This window comes from Falco peregrinus, chromosome 4, assembly GCF_023634155.1.
Source record: "Falco peregrinus isolate bFalPer1 chromosome 4, bFalPer1.pri, whole genome shotgun sequence".
NCBI classification, from domain to species: Eukaryota; Metazoa; Chordata; class Aves; order Falconiformes; family Falconidae; genus Falco; species Falco peregrinus.
This window is the reverse complement of record NC_073724.1, coordinates 44209848-44227277: the sequence shown is the minus strand read 5'-3', so window position 1 is coordinate 44227277 and position 17430 is coordinate 44209848. Positions and strand designations below refer to the sequence as shown.

The 17430-nt window shown below is 36.3% G+C and overlaps 1 protein-coding gene across 3 annotated transcripts in view; it reads right to left on the bottom strand.

The window, feature by feature from the left end:
• BRWD1 (bromodomain and WD repeat domain containing 1) overlaps positions 1-17430 on the bottom strand; it is a 64413-nt gene that overhangs the window by 14515 nt on the left and 32468 nt on the right. For 2 of the 3 annotated variants that reach the window (XM_055802546.1, XM_055802548.1), the window contains exons 29-37: positions 12094-12155; positions 7688-7843; positions 7290-7410; positions 5616-5741; positions 4877-4952; positions 3606-3650; positions 2847-2993; positions 1553-1705; positions 1107-1276 (exon numbers count right to left, since the gene is read on the bottom strand). In XM_055802546.1, the coding sequence (XP_055658521.1) occupies positions 1107-1276; positions 1553-1705; positions 2847-2993; positions 3606-3650; positions 4877-4952; positions 5616-5741; positions 7290-7410; positions 7688-7843; positions 12094-12155 (1056 nt within the window). Of the gene's footprint in view, positions 1-1106; positions 1277-1552; positions 1706-2846; positions 2994-3605; positions 3651-4876; positions 4953-5615; positions 5742-7289; positions 7411-7687; positions 7844-12093; positions 12156-17430 lie in introns of those variants that run through there. The other variant, XR_008746913.1, reaches the window with a different exon arrangement.

Sequence of the window (17430 nt, the reverse complement as noted above, 5' to 3'; positions counted from 1 at the left end):
ATGCAGTCGTGATAAGTCACTTCTTTTCACATTTAGAACTATTTTATCAGTTGCTCCCTTACAGTCACAAGTTTTCAGATATTCATCTAGGCACACAAGGTATATATGCTCTTCCTGCTATCCAAACACTCTCCCAAATACTCCCAAACCTCAGCCCTGCTGACCACCGTTGACTTGTTTACCAGTCACATACAATTCTTCAGATACAAACAGAAATGTCGTTTCAATGGAAAATTTCTGTCTATCCTGATTGTTTGTATCTTTATTTCTCCGGAAAGAAATGAGAACCCAGGGAATAATCCCAGTAAAGCTTAAAGCCCACTGCTAGGTATGCCTGTAGTATAATCCAACATGTATACGTAACACAATTGCAAAGTGCAGAAGTAATCCACTGAAACTGTAACAGAAGAAAATCAAACACGGCAAAGTAATGTATTCTTAGATATTTTTCTTTCTTTTCTTTCTTAATACTCTTATTCCTGTCCTTTCATTGCCAGATGAGAAAAGCTGGACAATAGCAGGAAGGTATAAAATCAAGTTTCCAAGATTTTGGTTTTACCTCACTTCATCCCATATGCAAATTAAGAATACATGAGATAATTGTGTCAATCAGCCGTTGTCTCAAAGGCTTGTTTTCCTTTGAAAGAGAAAAGACATCTCTAGCTACCAACAGAATGCTACATTAAGTGAAAATTTCTATGAATTCCATAGGATTGACTTTCTTCTGTGCATGATAAAACACATAACATATGTAGCTTTGTAATCTCCATAAAATATACAGCAAGTAAATCTTTGTTTCCTTCCTCCTTATTTCAGAGTAAATATTCATTCAACTGATTTAAAAAAAGAAAAGCAAAAACCCCAACCTTTTCTACTCTTCATTGCCTTTGGTATTTCACAGCCAGTTTTATACTACAAAAAAAACACTTTTTTTTTTTTTTTTAGTATGTCTTTCCTACTGCAGGAGAAGTAATTGTACAAAGTCTCACTGAAGTTAGCTAGCCATTTAATAAACCCATCGGTCTCTTCTTAGTAGACTAAATGTGACAGTCAATATGAACATTAGTCAGCTGTGATATATATCTACATCTTCGTAATTTCATTACCTGAGCATTTTGGTAGGATGTTGCACTGAGCTTTGATTATGAAATCTTCTAGTATACCTCTGGTTTCTTCGTAGTTTTTCATTCTGTTTCTGACCATTTTTGAAGTCTGAAACAATCCGTCTTATTTTCTCTTCAAATAGTGCTGACAATCTCAAGGTCATACTATAAATCTAGGTAAGGAAGTGGCTTATATTAAAAACAGAACCTTTCATCCAAGAATAAACATTTCTAAAATTAAAACCTGTACAGAAAATAGAAAAACCACAGCATGCAATCCTATGCAACTAGATAAACAAGAAATAAACATATTAAGTATTTCTGTCATACTTCCCCCCCACTATCTATCCAATCAGCAGTGTTATCAAAAGTACTGATAAACAAACCAATTCCAAAATAATACTTCATTTCATTAACACAAGCATAACCCCCCCAATATTAACAGCTACCTTTGACTTTTTGTTTGGAGTATAAGATTTTGCATTACTAAATATCAGTCTTATATCTTTGCACAGTTCCATTGGAGTGTCGTAATTTCCAGCTTCCAGAGTTTCTTTCACTGTGCCAAAGTCCATTGGAGTGTCTATAATATCTCTGTAATCCTAGACAAAACATATGAAAACAAAATCCCAGAAGGCATAAAGGACAACCACCACTTATCAATTTTATTTCTGTAATTTAAGGGTAACTAAGATGACCCCAGATTATCTTAACCATCAGCTGAAAACAGAAGCACCTAACCAGCTGACAGCAATACTTCTGCTGAGCTTAGTTGATGTGAATTCTCCACCACATTATCCCATACAAACTCTTGCTCATTTTCAAGGTGGTCTTCAGAATTTCTGAAGGATCATGCGTTCACACAACATCACATGCTTGCATATGCAGATTTCAAGTTTCAGTTCTCCCAAGTTTCCTCAATAAAAGCTACCCAGTAACAATGGGTCAATGTTTTTATTGTTAATCAAAATGAGACTGCCCTTAAGTAGTCATGTAATCCTTTCCCTGATGCATTTTACTATGAGAAACAAATTGATCTGGGTTAAGAAAAAAACAAACAAAAAAAATTCCAAAACTCAAATCAAAACACATCTATCTCTCCTCTTAATGAATTTTAGAGAACCTCAAGATGTCTTTAAAACCTGAAGTGAGACCTAAGATATGAAGTCCATATGAAGACTGTTGCATGCTTGTTAATAAGTTTTTTTTCCTTTCTTGAAAGTTTGTTGGGTTTTTAGACAAAAGAGACTGAAGAGTTATTAGGAATACCATGAACAGCTAAGAGAAAGAAAAGAAACAACCCAAAGTCATAGCTTAGGCTCAGTAAACAGATTTTGTAGATTGTCCCTCAAGAAACTAGTTTTAATTAAGAACATACAGAGTTATCTAAAATTATTTCCCTATAAGGGACAGTAAGAAAGCAAGCAAAAAAAGACTGAGTCGTTTCAAACCATATTTAAAGTATCAGGATATTTTTGGACACCATCACCACTCTACAGTTGTTTTGTGTTCTGTGTCAATATTTTTATGGATGTTACATCTTGACGCAGCAGAGCATACAGCACGTAGTTCTAAGCACAGAGCAATGCAAACTTCTTTCAGCGGTTTGGGACTAAAGCCAAACAAACACGAAGAGAATAAACAGCTGCAAGAGCAATGTGGAGATCTTACTATGATACCAAACACCAAAAGAAAAAACCTAAGTAGTATTTGTATTTTACAAGGTTAATAAGAACAACTTACAGGATATTGATCTAAATCAACTGGCTGCCTGAAAGGCTCAGAATCTTCACACTGGAAAATTAAGTTCACCAGCTCCATACACTGCTTCTTCCAACAGTTTTCATCATAGCCATTTTTCACACTTCTTCCTTTTTTGAAGCCCCGTCCCTTGGAAAGAAATTTAGAAAAAAAGCATTACTGAAATATAACAAGAAAACCTAAACCTGATAATTTCTCTGAAATTATTTCTGTAGCAGAAAACACACTTCCAAATGTATTGTATTACAACAAAAAGGGCACTACAATACTAGCAGATGTTTTGCCTAACCTTTATTAATTAACTGACAAATTACAGACTTTTACTATCTTTCAAGGTTTTTTTACTAAATAACTAAGGCACACAAAAATACACCTTCTGATACCAAATTTTTCTCAAGATGATTTTAATAATATCCATCACTCAAAATATTTTTTTGAAGCATCTCAGCTGAATAATGGTTTTACTTCAGTATCATACAGATAACTGAAAACTGTTACACTGGACAGCACTGGTATTAAACTCGTACGTAGTATTTTCCTAGAAAACTATGCAGAACAAGTACAGAAGCATTAAATGACCAAAGATCTATTTAAGCAACGATTTTACTTCCTTAGTATCATCGGAAAAACTATGTTCTATAACACCGAGCAACAGCCTCACAGAATTTCAATACAGTCTGCTAATCAGTTCTTCCCGCCGGACCTGAATTGAGTATATATAGTAAAGATTAGTTAACTCACTTTTCTTCTTCTGTATGATGTTTGTGGAAGACATTTTTCATCATCCTGCACAAAATAAAAATCAATCATCTTAAAAATTAAATATGAAAAAATAGGTAATGGGTGCTCAAAGTATCGTTAGATTTGATACTGTGATAAAAACAGATTTTTATTCTAATTTCTCTCAGTAAGACGGAAGATGAGCACATAAAAAAAATAACACATATATACACACATAGCATTTGAGAGACTTGGAAAGACAGACCCTGGGTACCACCTGAAGATTCCCAACTGCAACACTTGTCCTTAATACAAAAGGGAAAAAACACCACCAGAAATTGCAATGAAAAGATACCTATCAGCTTTGAACCTCAGTGACTAAAGATTGTAAACAGTTTAATTCAGTGATAATACACGTCATAAAACTTTCTGAGTTTTTTCTTGTCCTGAGTTTAGGAAAAGACATCTTGTGATCAAGTTACTTTTGGTAAAAAGAAAAAACTTACAATGTGTGATGCTGAAGAAGTGAGAAAGAGAACTAAAAGGACTCGGTGTAATTTCCTCCCTACATATTAGCTTGCAAGGGCAAGCAGCTGCTTTCCAACTTTATGAAGTCTTTTTCATAAATGCCAAATTAGAAATCAAGATGTGAAAAGAAGACATCCGTTTGGGCAAATTTGGGTACACTATTAATAAACATACAGCACTGCAACAGTGAATATTTACCTCTACCAGATAAAAGATAAATACACACTATTAAATTCTCAATGAGGCATGCACATCTGATGCATGATTCATATTATGGTATACAGAGATACTGAGCTAAAGCATCACTGCTATAGTTACCAACTTGTCAGCTTTTAGCGTTTATGACTACATGAATAACAATTTTGACCTTACAAATAGACAGATGCATATAATACAATGAAAGACTATACTCTCGAAATATTTATATTACATTACTGCACATGAACACGTTTCAGAAATACAGTGGCACTCGCAAAACTTGAAATAATTGTTCTATTTGTTGGCATACAGCCACAGCACAAAAATGCTTATTTGTTATACTTCTTAATGAATACTGACAACTCAAAATTATTTTAATAAAGCATCTCCTCACATCATTCCCCACATTCACAACATATTCCGTGTTTATATTAGCTATGTAAATGTCTAGATATAAACAAATATCTCTATAAAAATAACTGAACAATTTTATCAAAAATAATTGAAGGCTGGTGTTATTTTCTTACAACCATACATTACTGAAATTATTCATTAAAAAAGCTTACCAGATCAGCATCAAGACAATCTTGTTCATCATCTGTTGTGCTACATAATTCAAAAATGTTTGTACAGTCCTGATCACTGTAATGCAATTAAATCTCTGTTACTGGAATAGCAAAAACATAGTTATCATTTCCTAGATTAAACCCAGCCACAGCCAAGAGCTACACAAACTGAAAGACAGTAACTTAAAATTAAATGAAATATAAAAATCACAAGATGATTATACTACTAAGAAAGTCACATTACATCTGAAAACCTGCTGTACTGTGCATTTCAGAAAATGGGAGGGAAGGAGGGTGAAATTAGCACTAGGGATTTGAAAGGTGTCTTCACACCTGATTTACTTGCAGGAAGACTGCCTAAACTAACATCTTTTAAAATAAACCTTTCAAATTAACCAAGTCAGAAAAGCTGCAACAGGAACTTCTACAGATGCTAGACAGCACAGAACTTACTTTATAGGTTGAGCTACTTTCATGTCAAGTGACGTTTTGATACTATAAATACCAGTGAAGGCTACTAAAGGAAAAAGTTAAACCGTATCTATGCTGAACATTTAAGTATTTCCCTGGTCAAGATAATAGTCAAAGAGAATTATATCACTGTCCTGCAGTGCATTGAAAAATAGTAAGAAATGAAAAGAAGCAGCATTCACAACAAAGGGATATTAGGATGCTTATACTCTCCCACCATTTAAGAGTGCAAGTATTCAAGCACTATTTAGATTAAAATGTCACTTACTTGATAAACTTTAAGAGCTGGTTAGTGATCTTTTTTGCAGCTCTAGCAATAGCACTCCCAGGTTCATTGAAGGTCCTAGCATTGCTTTCAATATATCTTACTTCCCAAACCAATGCAGAGATCCTCCTTAAAATTAAAAATAACACTGCACCTTTAACACTAAGCTGAAAAGCTTTAAAATTGCAAAAATTAAATCTTGGTAGTTTTCTGTGCCCATCAGATTAAGATATATGTCCTTTGTTTTAAATCTCATTAGACCAGTCTCAAACTTCTCATTCACATGCAAAACTGATATGCATATATGTATACAGATATTCACTCAAGGAAGGAAAACCAACAATGCACATCTTTGCTCACTCGTTTTCCAACTCGTTGATAATTCATCTTCAGAAAGTTTGTGAAATTCTAGCATACTTTGGTTTCATTCTTGAAATTCCATTAATAAAACTAGCCAAGTAAGCACTAGCATTTGTTACCATTAAATTATAAAACATCACTGAAATAATACTGAGGACTGTGGATTTCCTAGATGCCTTAAAAATGTATGCATTAAAAAGCTTACATTTGACCTCCTTCAAAAGGAGGGGAAAAAGTACTATTTAACCACCACCGTAAACTGTAACATTTATTCTGGAAACATCAGAAGCTTGTCACAAGGCCCTGTCAAATGGAACACAAGTTCCGTAGTTATCTTAGTAATTAATCTTAACTAATAAACAAAGGCACAAACAATTAAGAGAGTGGCAATAAGCTTAGTCCAATTACATTTTTAAAAGACAGCCATGATGTTTTTTTTCTGTCTTCCCTCAAATACCTTGCTTTGAGGCCAACTGAGCAGTTTAAGCAGTGCCCTCTGTAAGATGACAGATTTATAGAAACTGCTACAAATTAAAATTGTAACTTGATAGAAATGAGCTAGCACAACTATGCAATTTCATCATCCATTTTACCAATTTCTTGTAGCTGTGAAACAGATGCCCCAAGTTTGCAGCTCTCTACCTACAGAATTTCAAACTATTTTCCAAGGCATTACTTCAAGTCTTACATAGGAGGAAAACACACTGAATTCAAGTCCAGATGAAGAACATCCTGAAATTTCTTTTAGAGCTATTGGATACCCAGTGGATCCAGCAAACCAGAACTATACAGTTTCTTCCCTCTTTCTCTACCATAATTTTCTATAATCTAAAATACTGGTGGTAATATTTAACATTTCAGCTCTGTGTTTAAGGCCATTTCTGAAAGTATTAAGCGCTTAAGAGTTTAAACCTCTTCAAATTCAAAGTAACTGAGGTACAGTACTTCAAAAACTGAATTAAGTCTTCAGCATTGAATTAGCTTCAAATATCTTTTTTTAGTATTTACTAATCTTAAATAGCACATTTCTCAAAGAAAGAATGTCACTGCTTATTGCAACTCTGAAAACAGTACCAATATATGCTGAAATCAATTTCCTTAACTAAAAACCTTAATAATAAAAATCAATATAATGTTGCAGTTATCAAGCATCAGAGCCCTGCTACAGAACACTAGGAATGCTCAGTTCAGGCACCAGGCTATTGGTTTTCAGAGTGTTTGTAAAAAGAATAACTGTTCTTACTACAAAAGTTTAATCCTCTCACAACAGACAAACTCAAGGCCACATTCTCCCTTGTTTCCACTGCTAATACAAACCTGTAAAATCGGTTAGCCAGCCTTGTCCGAATAGTGTTCAGGTCTGTTGGATAAGCAATCACGGTACAGTACTTGGGATATGTACACAGGTCAACTGGACCGGCAAAAGCTGCTGAAATGTCTGTTAAGAAACAGCAAGATTAAACTATTTCAAGGCTTGTATGCATATGACAGTTGAGCCAGGTGTTCAATTGCCTTGTATAGTTATTCTTGATAAAACCAATGATGTGTAAGAATTAAAAAACCTCAGTACAGACAGAAAGAACTGCACATAAAAATGTATGAATTACAGTACTTCCATCACAGGGAATTTTAAAGGATGCCACGGATATTCCAGAGAGCTGGTTATAAATGTAATGTTAGAAGAAAAATACCTAAAGGGTAGATTACATGCTCACCGAGTGTCAGAAGCTGATCTATACCACTGATAATCCGCTCGCATGCTTCATCACGAGATTTCATCCCCCACTCCCCTTCTTGGGGTTTATACAGTAGCTTCTCCACCTCTTCGAAAGTCACAGAAACACTAGCTCCTAATTCTTCAGGCTGATCAACTGAAGAGTGATAGCAAACAGGAAAGGGTAACAAGTGAGAACACAAAAAACCAAGATAAATTGTTACATACTCACGCTAATTAAGTACTCATATGCTCATAACTGACAAAAAAATTCTTGCCTTAAAGTGGAGCTTAATGCTATGACTATGGGGAAAAAAAAGTACACAAAGTGCATAAACAGCAAAGACATCTTTTATTTGCCTTGTCTGCAGATCTGAGTTTCCTGAAGACTCTTTCCTCTCTTCATCTAAGCACTAGACTTAAAAGGACGTAAAATCAGAAGGTCTGTATGCTTTCAGTTTAAATGCACGCCTGAAACTTCACAAGATCATAACTTAGTTTTAGTGAGCAAATTCGTGCCCCAAGCCTTCAAAAATGAGCAAGATAGGCAACATACTTTGTGACATTGCTCCTGACATTAACAACTGTTCTTTTGGACATTTAAAAAAAACGTTTGTTTTGAACATGGCAGATTGTTTCAAAGCACTAAGAATTAGTAAAAATATAAAGCTGTGAGGCACGGTTCTGTGGAAAGAGTCACGCTTCCAAAGACTAATGCAATCTGGCCAGTGCAGAATGACTGGGGTATCTTTCCCCCCTCAACTCCAGATTGTTTTTAGTACGTCTGCAGTTGCTGCATTTCCGTTGTTTTACATAAGCGAAGTTCCCAGAGTTCTTCATTTCATTTGAGCACTTGAAAAGGAACAAGCATGTGAACATTCCTCATCAGACACTGTGGGTAAGCAAGATCACTTCTTTGTACTAATTAGGACAACTGGAATTAGCAGATAAATAATTTGTTGTTAGCAGATTAATTCAACTGTATAAAGCATGTAGGTTTATAGCTAGAAACTAACAGTAATAACTTCCATTAGCTTCCGAGAGTCTGCCCTTTAAAAATGAAAGCAAGAAAGAGAATAGGGTCCTTGTCAGTGTAACAGTAACTGTAATCCATGAGTATGTTACATACAAATTCTAAAATACATTTCAGCTAGAACTACTGTAGAGAAAAAAAACAACTAGCTTTAGTGAGGGATCTTCTAAGTTTATGAAAAAGAGTATTTTTTTCCTTCAGCGGAACAGTGTTGGTCTCAGCCTGTCATGGTTTAACCCTGGCTGGCAACTAAATACCATGCAGCCACTTGCTCAGCATCCACCCCTGCCTGCCCTGCCAGCAGGACAGGGAGTAGAATTGGAGAAGGTGGTAAAATTCAAGGGTTGAGGTAAGAACAATTTAATAACTGAAATAAAATAATAATATAATAATAATGGAAAGAGAAGGGGATAAAATCCAAAACCCACGTGACGCACAATACAATTGCTCACCACCACCCGCTGAATGATGCCCAGCCAGTCCCTAAGCAGTGATTGGCCCCACCTAGCCAAGTCCTCCGTTTATATACTAAACAACTAAAAACACCAGCGTGTTTTCAACGTTATTCTCATACTGAATCCAAAACACAGCACTGTGCCAGCTACTGAGAAGAAAACTAAATCCATCTCAGCCAAAACCAGGACATAACCCAAAGTAATTTCTAGTCTTCTGTTCATTATTGTGTTGATGGAACCCTAACAGTATTTGTAATCCATTGAAATAGTACTAAAGATGAAGCAGTTTTTCAAGAAGCAAATGGATAAAATACAAAAAGGTACTAAGAAAAGCTGAAGGGACAGAGGTGACTCACTCAGATGATCCTTCTAACTTATCTTTGAGCCAAAACAAGTTCTGCAACTTCCTGAAGACAACACAAACAGAAAGCACCAAGTAATGCTTCTACACCTACACAGGGTTGTGTCAAGAACTCAACATGGTTATCTGGTACTCTGCTGCATAAGTGCTCAAGAGGGATTTTCTCCTGCAGGAGTTAACAAGTAAAGCAGAAGGACAGATAGAAAAAAACAAAACTCTGTCCTTCCCAACAAACATGTAAAGATCTCTGCTTTGTGTTCTTTGCAGCACCCTGGTGCATGTGACACAGAGGACTTGTCATAACCCCTGGCATGTTATACATCTCTCTCTACAGTATGACCATATGCATATGGGTCCCATAAAGCTGAACCCGCAGAAGGAGGGTTGCAGTGCTTACAGTACAGGTAGAGGCAGTTTATATACACAACAGCCATTACACACCAACAATGGTTTAGTAAGCAGGCTGCTGAAAACGGAACTGTCAGGTCCGTATGCACCACCTTTTCCTGGTCTCTACAGCATTGTCCCTGACAAGACAAGAGCTTGACATGCGATATTGTATCTTGATAGCCATGAGACAAAACTTATGCTTGCAGGATACAAAAGGTAAGAAATTAAAAGTTGTGACCTGCCAGTTAGTCCAACTTCAGTGCTGTTCTTCTCCCATACATCTACTGTAAACTGTAGAAACATTTTGAAAGAAGAGTGGCAAATGCAAGGTACATCAATGACTTACATCTGTAAGTCATTCAATTGAAGAAAGAAAGAAAGAAAGAAAGGGATTTGAGGTTTAATTGTTAACATAATAATGCTTTCTATAAAGGCACAAAAACTTTCTGTGAGAGCTTTACTTCTCTACACAGTGCCATTTTCTGCCTGGAAACATAGAAAATAAGGAGTTCTGGATTGTCTTTGGACAATTTTTGTTCTTCCTTTACCCTAATGGCTGCTGTGGTACTTATCCTTGACCTGTTCTGGTCTCAATTCTTTGACCTTGTCCACAAAAAAAGACATACTAGCTTTTAGTTTTGGTTTTGTGGGTTTTTTTTTGTGTCACCTTCCCAATTTTCCTATGGTAAAGTCGCAGCTTCTCAGATCAATCAAACCTTAAGCTCTTAATATAGCAAAGTAATAACTTAGATCAAAGAAATTAAAATTTACCTCTGATACTGCCAGTAAATGATGATTTACACATGCGATACTACCCAGATTTAAATTAGTGTTTGTAGGATGCCTCTGTGATTACATTCCCAGTGTAGCAATTTCAAGAATTCTAGTTCCTTTGTGCTATCAAACTTAAGTGGTTGAGACCACTATTCTCTGTATTTCAATCCACAGGAAGATGTAGTGATAACTAATACATTGATATAAACAGCGACTTAAACCATAGTATACAGTGTTCAGAAGAAATTGATACAGTTTGCCCTATTAACAAAATAAATCCTGACTTAACTTCACATGCAAGACCTGTGAGCCTCTAATAATATGACTGTCTCTCAACAACATACATGGGAAGCATTAACCAGTTCATGATGAGTAAGAAAAGCTTCTGTATGTGAGGAGACAGATGGTGGTAGTGAGAAAATTAAATGTTTCAATTTGAATCTGTGCATGTGTAAAAACAAAATCCTGCTGATTACTTGTTTTCTGTAAACTAGAATGTATAAAGATTTCAATTTTGTATTGATTTCAGACTGTTTTGCAGATTTTGTCACCACAAGGTATGACTGAAACAGCCAGCTAAAACTTCAAAGATTAGACAGTCAGGTGGCTACTGAGAACAGCCGCATGTGTACAATATACCTGTATTTACGAAAAAACATAGCCTTTCTGGTGTATGGGAAACAAGTTAACTCCTAGCAAAGTTTATTAAGAAAATTAGTTACCTTTTTGACAGCTTATTCAGTAACTACTCTCTCAGTATTTCACAAACTTTCCTCCCCTCACCCAGCTAGTATACTGACAAGCACTGGAAAACTGAATCAAGTAAGAAAAACAAGGAATGCAACTTCTTCATTTACAGTTAATTTTGATTTGACCACAAATTTTATAAATTGCTGGGTTTAAACAATATGCAAGTATTTGCTGACTGGAAATTATTCTATACATATTCTTTCCCCACCCACCTATACTGTAATGTATTAAACTAGCTTTTGAAACTTGAGATGTTCTTGAAACTTGACATTTGGAAGCAGCAGGTTTTATTCCATAAGCCTGAGCTACACTTCTTAAGTATTTCCTTCAAAATTGCTCTGGAAGATGCAAAGGAAAACAATATAGGTATATTCAAAGTATCTCACCAAGTCTGAAGTAAGACTGTCTTTAAGAACTTGCTTGCCTAAACACACAGGAACACCCTGCTGACATTCTTTATAATTTAAAGGACAACTATTACCATATAAGTTCCACCTGTTAAGTAGATATGCACAATGGATACTGTACGCAGAAGACTTAGTGGCAAGAAAGACAGGAATTGTATAAGGTCTGCTATCTGCATGAGTTGAAGGAACTGGAAAGAGGGAAAAACACATTAAACTGTTAAGTGAGTTTCTACCTACCATTATCAGGAACTGGTTCCATGTCCCATGGGCTAAGCTTTTCAATTTCACCGTTGTCCCATCTGATACACCAAGTTAAAAAAAAATAATAAAGTTATTGTGACTCAGAAGTATTCGCTCCAAGCATATTTAAATCACAGCTTGTTTTAGGTATCAATAAGATACACTGTATAAACATGCATATAAACAAAAACATTAGCTAGCCATCAGCTATCACAGTGCAAAAAATAAACATTCCTTATAATGAATTTCAAATTAAAACTGTGCTCCTGATTTTGGCTATATGCAACTTACCCAATATAAAAATCAATTCTACAAAGCCTGTATCAAGAAGTTGCAAAGAAAAATAAGCCATATATTTGGAAAAATAAGATAACATCAAGGGGAGGATATGAGAAAAAACACACAGAATTTCTTTGCTAACCACAACAGTAGTTGCCCAAGTCTGGAACGTTTCAGAGAAAGGAAGAACCGTGAGTGAGGTACTTGGTATATTAACATTTCATTTTATAAGGTATGCTACATTAAGACAAATAAAAGAGTAAATATAAAATAAAGAATCTGAAGTTAAGTAAGGGCCAAGAGGAAGCCAAGGCAAGCACAGTTGATACTGATAGTACAGTACTGATATTCACTCTGATGCTTAAGTATTAGATATGAATATCATTTTGAGATCTCTCCAAATCCTACCACTTTTAGGCAGATTTTTACATGTTTTTAATAACATAAATAGCAATGAATTTTGGTATTTCAAGGGTAGGAAATGCTGACTTGATCAGCTCAACAGCCTACTGGTCCAGCTAGACTAGTAATTTGTGTCTTTGAAACTATTATTGGGAGATGCTGTTTACGGAGAGTGTATGATCCTGGTACAAGTCCATTCTACTTGTACTTCCAGCATTCCTGGCCACTGTATTCCCTGAGGAAGGTTTGTGAATACATCCCAACCTACGTCCTTTAGGATCTGTTTTATTTTTGTACAATACCTTTTTGAACCTGCTATTCCTGTTTCCACAACCTCCTGTGTAAATACATTTCCAAAGTTCATTACCCCCAATGTTAAAAAAAACAAACCCAAACTCTTTTAAACAAATCTCACACAAATTTTAACATGTACCTCCAGTTCTGTCATTACTGAATGTGGTGAAGAGCAATTCTCTATTCATCCTGCCTACCACCTTTATGATTTTGTCAGCTATGAAACAACCCCTTTCACCCTTCTCTTCCATCTGAAGAGTCACGTTTTTCTTAGTCTTAACCCACAAAGCATCTGCTACATGCTCTTAATAATTTTAGTTGCCCTGTACCTCTCCCAAAGCCATTATGTCTTCCTTTAGATGCCAAGACATAAAATGCATCAAGACATCAGCACACCACACTGCTAGAAAGCAGCGAGCAATACTGTTTTGTCCTTGATACCCTTTCTGATTGTGGCCAACACCTTGATGGTTTTTGTAGCTGCCACTGCGCACACAGCTGGCATGTGGAGAGCTCTCAATGACTACCTCAGCATTTCTGTCTTCAGCGGAATCAACTAACAAGCTCAATATCATATAAGCATAAATAAGACCATTGTTCCCTCAGATATCCTACCTAATACACATCTGTTCTGACAACTGTCTGGCACTTTTTACCCATTCAGTTTTATGAGGTCCTTCTGGAAGTCCTCGCCTTTATAATAGTGGTTGACTACTACCTGAAATTACTTGTGGTATTTGGATATTTCACCGTGCAAGCCCTCCAAGAGGCTTAGAAGGACACTGAGTAAAGCTGTCCCAGCACCAGTTTGTGAGGGAGCCCACTACTACAGCCTGAAATATGATTGTTAAGAACCACTCTTTTGCACCCTCCCTATCCTTCAACCAATATGCAACACCTAGAAGTATGTGCTATAATCCTATGCAGTCTTAGTTTCTTTAACATCTCCAAGAGAAACCCTGTCAAGGGCTTCTCAACAAAAAAATCCAGATATATGCTGCCCACTTTATTCATATGCTTACTAACAGAGTCACAGAACTTCAAAAGGGGTAGAGACAGAACTTCCCTGTACAGATGAAGTGCTGTCTCTTTCCTACAGCTGAGTTCATCTTTATGCTCAACAGCATTATTTTTTATTATAGGCACATACCAGAAACTAAAGTCAAATATATTAGTCTACAGTTCACCAATTTCCCTCCAGAGCCTTTTCTGTTGGCCAGAGTTACAACAGCAATCTGCCAGTACTCTAGTACAGGGTCCAACTGTAGGACAGTTTGCAACTTTGCCAGGAGATTTGTATCAAAGTTCTTTGAATGCCTGGGTGAATGCCATCTACTTCTTATGGCTTAATAAACATAGATATTTGGTCTAATAACTCCCTGGTATTTATTTCAAACAAACTGAAAATTGAGATGATCATCCTTACAATACTTTATAACTAAACTCTGCTCAGGCAGGAGCACTTCTCCATTATTTTGGATTACCCATCAACTTAGGAAAACCTGGATCCATGCAAATTCAACCTGTTTGATATTTACGAACTAAGAGAGTTCTGAAAGCTCTGAAGATTGATCCGTTTCGTTTTCCTCTCCAGTTAATATACAATACTTCAGTTGTTGGTATTAATAAACGTATGTACTACTTCATAATATTGCATGTAAGACACCAATACAGTTTAGTACAGCTTAAGCCCCATTAAGTTCTGCCTAAGCTCCATTCATACAGGTAATGCAACTTAATACTATATAAAGCTGCTTCTACACAAATACCTATTTTTGTCCAGCCAATAAAATAACAAAACATTCAACTAGCACATCTTCTATTTATATACTATCTATACAACAGTGATGGTGACAGTTTGAGAGGATTCCTAAGTGTGTGACAACCTGGTTACCAATAAGTAATTCAGTTATGAACATTCCCTTCACTGTAGACATTCAAGACTGGCCTGGACACAACTGTTCAACCTGATCTAGGTGGACCTGGTTCAACAGGTCGTTAGACTAAATGATCTCCAGAGGTCCCTTCCAACCCTGACCATTCTGTGATAGTGTGAAGTTACATGGCAATTACTTCCCTTCACATTCAAATGTGGTTTCCCACACTCTCCATCACTGAGTGTTTTGAAGCCAACTTTCAAGGGTTGTTTCTGGTATTGAAAAAAAAAAAAAAGCAGTTCTATTCTAATAAAGCTCTTTGTCTCAGACATGGCAAAGAACAATTGCAGATGCTCAAACTCAGCTGGATTAGCAAAAGCACCATAACCCAAATCCTGAGTGAAGAAGAGAGACAGCATATTGCAGTTTTTCCAAGACAGTCACAACCACTTCTGTTTATGTTGTTCTTTCCTCTGCTTAAACAGATGCAAGATGAAGTGTATTTGAAAATCTTTTTGCATCCAATGTATAAAGCATATGGATGCAAATTATGAAGCTACTGCTGCTGAATCATATGCAGATTCTTGGGCAGACATGACTTGAGAAAGAACTAATGACCCAGCCAAGTCACAAAACATAACTATACCTGCAAAACACTCCAGACATTTTCATATACGTATCTTAGGAATCTTCTCTAGAAGATAGTTAAGATAGAAGAGTCACATTCTCTACAAAAGCAGCACAAATCTTTAAAAAGCTATTTTGAAAGTGGTCTTTAAAGAGCACTGCATTGCTTACCTACTCAATTATTAAACTAATTTCAAAGCAGCTCTAGACTTTCCTCTGTTAAAGGCTGGTCCATTAAAAACCTCAAATATCCTTTAGTGTTCACAGAAGAAAGGAGTCTAGGAAATCATCTGTATTCATAACTGGCAACTTGATTTGGAAATAGCCAAGAAAACAACCAAAACCCCCATCTAAACTTACTCCTGGTAACATAACAAAACATATGAAAGGTATAACATGTGGAAGGTTACACACCTTCCATGTACATACACTCCATGGGAGCATATAAAACAGTTTGAGCTAACATAAAATTTAGTGTTTTGAAATAAGATTCAGTAGTATATACATAGTGGTATCTGGACTCAATGGAATTTAGTCTATACATGATTTTACAGAACAAGGGAAAATGTACTAGCCAGTAACTCATATATTTTTACACCTATAATACCTGCAGGGGGTATGCTTCAAGTGTACTATCCCTCATGCCTGGGACATGAGTAAGACGTCAGTAAACACCCAGCACCATTTTAGTTTGTCAAGACCCTCTCTTTATATAAGAGTCCAAATGCAAATGAAATGAGGGCAAGAAGTCAGTGTACTGATAGCCTGGATTTCAGTTTTTTGTCTGTACGTACTTTCTTATTGTGGGTGATTAAGCAACTAGCAGAAAGAAAAAACAAGTATTTGCACATACTAACAGATCCTTTATGTGTGGAGCAGTCCTAGCTTTATCACTGTCAGGAACATGAAATCCTTGTGGTCAGATGATCTGTTGCGGAGACTTATTTGTTGTTTTGTTGATACCGCTTTTATTTACAGCACATCAAGAATGCCAATTTGCTAAGCGTAGCTGTCGAAGCAAAAGTGAAAATTCACTTGCCAAAAGCATACAGGCAAGAACTTCAATCTGGAAGTTCCTTACACCTTCCCACTAAGGAAAATAAATGGGATAGATGACAAGTAAAGTAGATGAGACATGGACCCAAAATATGCAGCACAATCTTGGCAGTCTTATAGAATTGTCTATTAGCTACAAGTACTTCCTCTCTTTGGGATGAGCGACAGGTTCAAAAGCCTCTGAGTGAAAAAAAACATACAAAGCTCTCCAACAATGAAACTCTGAATATCAAATATACTATAAGAGACATGGGAAGATTCTCTGGTCATGATGGAAATAGGAGTGTTATGTATCCACTGTATATTCTGCTTACAGTCCTCCCTTGCTGGGGGAATCCAAAGCAAGCAAGATCCCAGAACCATTCCAGACAGCTTGAACAGGACAAGGACAATATCCTCATTCTGAAGGCTGAGGCTCCAGAGCTATCTTTGCTCACCTTTCAAAGGACCTCTTTGTTGGTATGAAAGAAGGTGCTCAAAAATGCCACTAACATCAAACTATCATGGGGGGATAGTAGGGAATCAGTTTTCAGAACACACCTTGGATAAAGAACGTAGGAGTCCAACTGTCTTGTTACCAGTCTGACTCAGATGCTCTGGGCTTTTCGTGTTTAAGCAGTTATTTTTTTCTACTCAAATACCCTTGATTTGCTCAATGTGCCATGTTTTGAACAAGGTACTTGATATTATATGCCTTCGTCCAGGCAGTATTATCTCTGACAAGTAGACTGGTCAAAGGGATTTGTCTGTTACAGGTAACACAGGGTCACATCACTTGCCAGTTATCTAGCAGAGTATC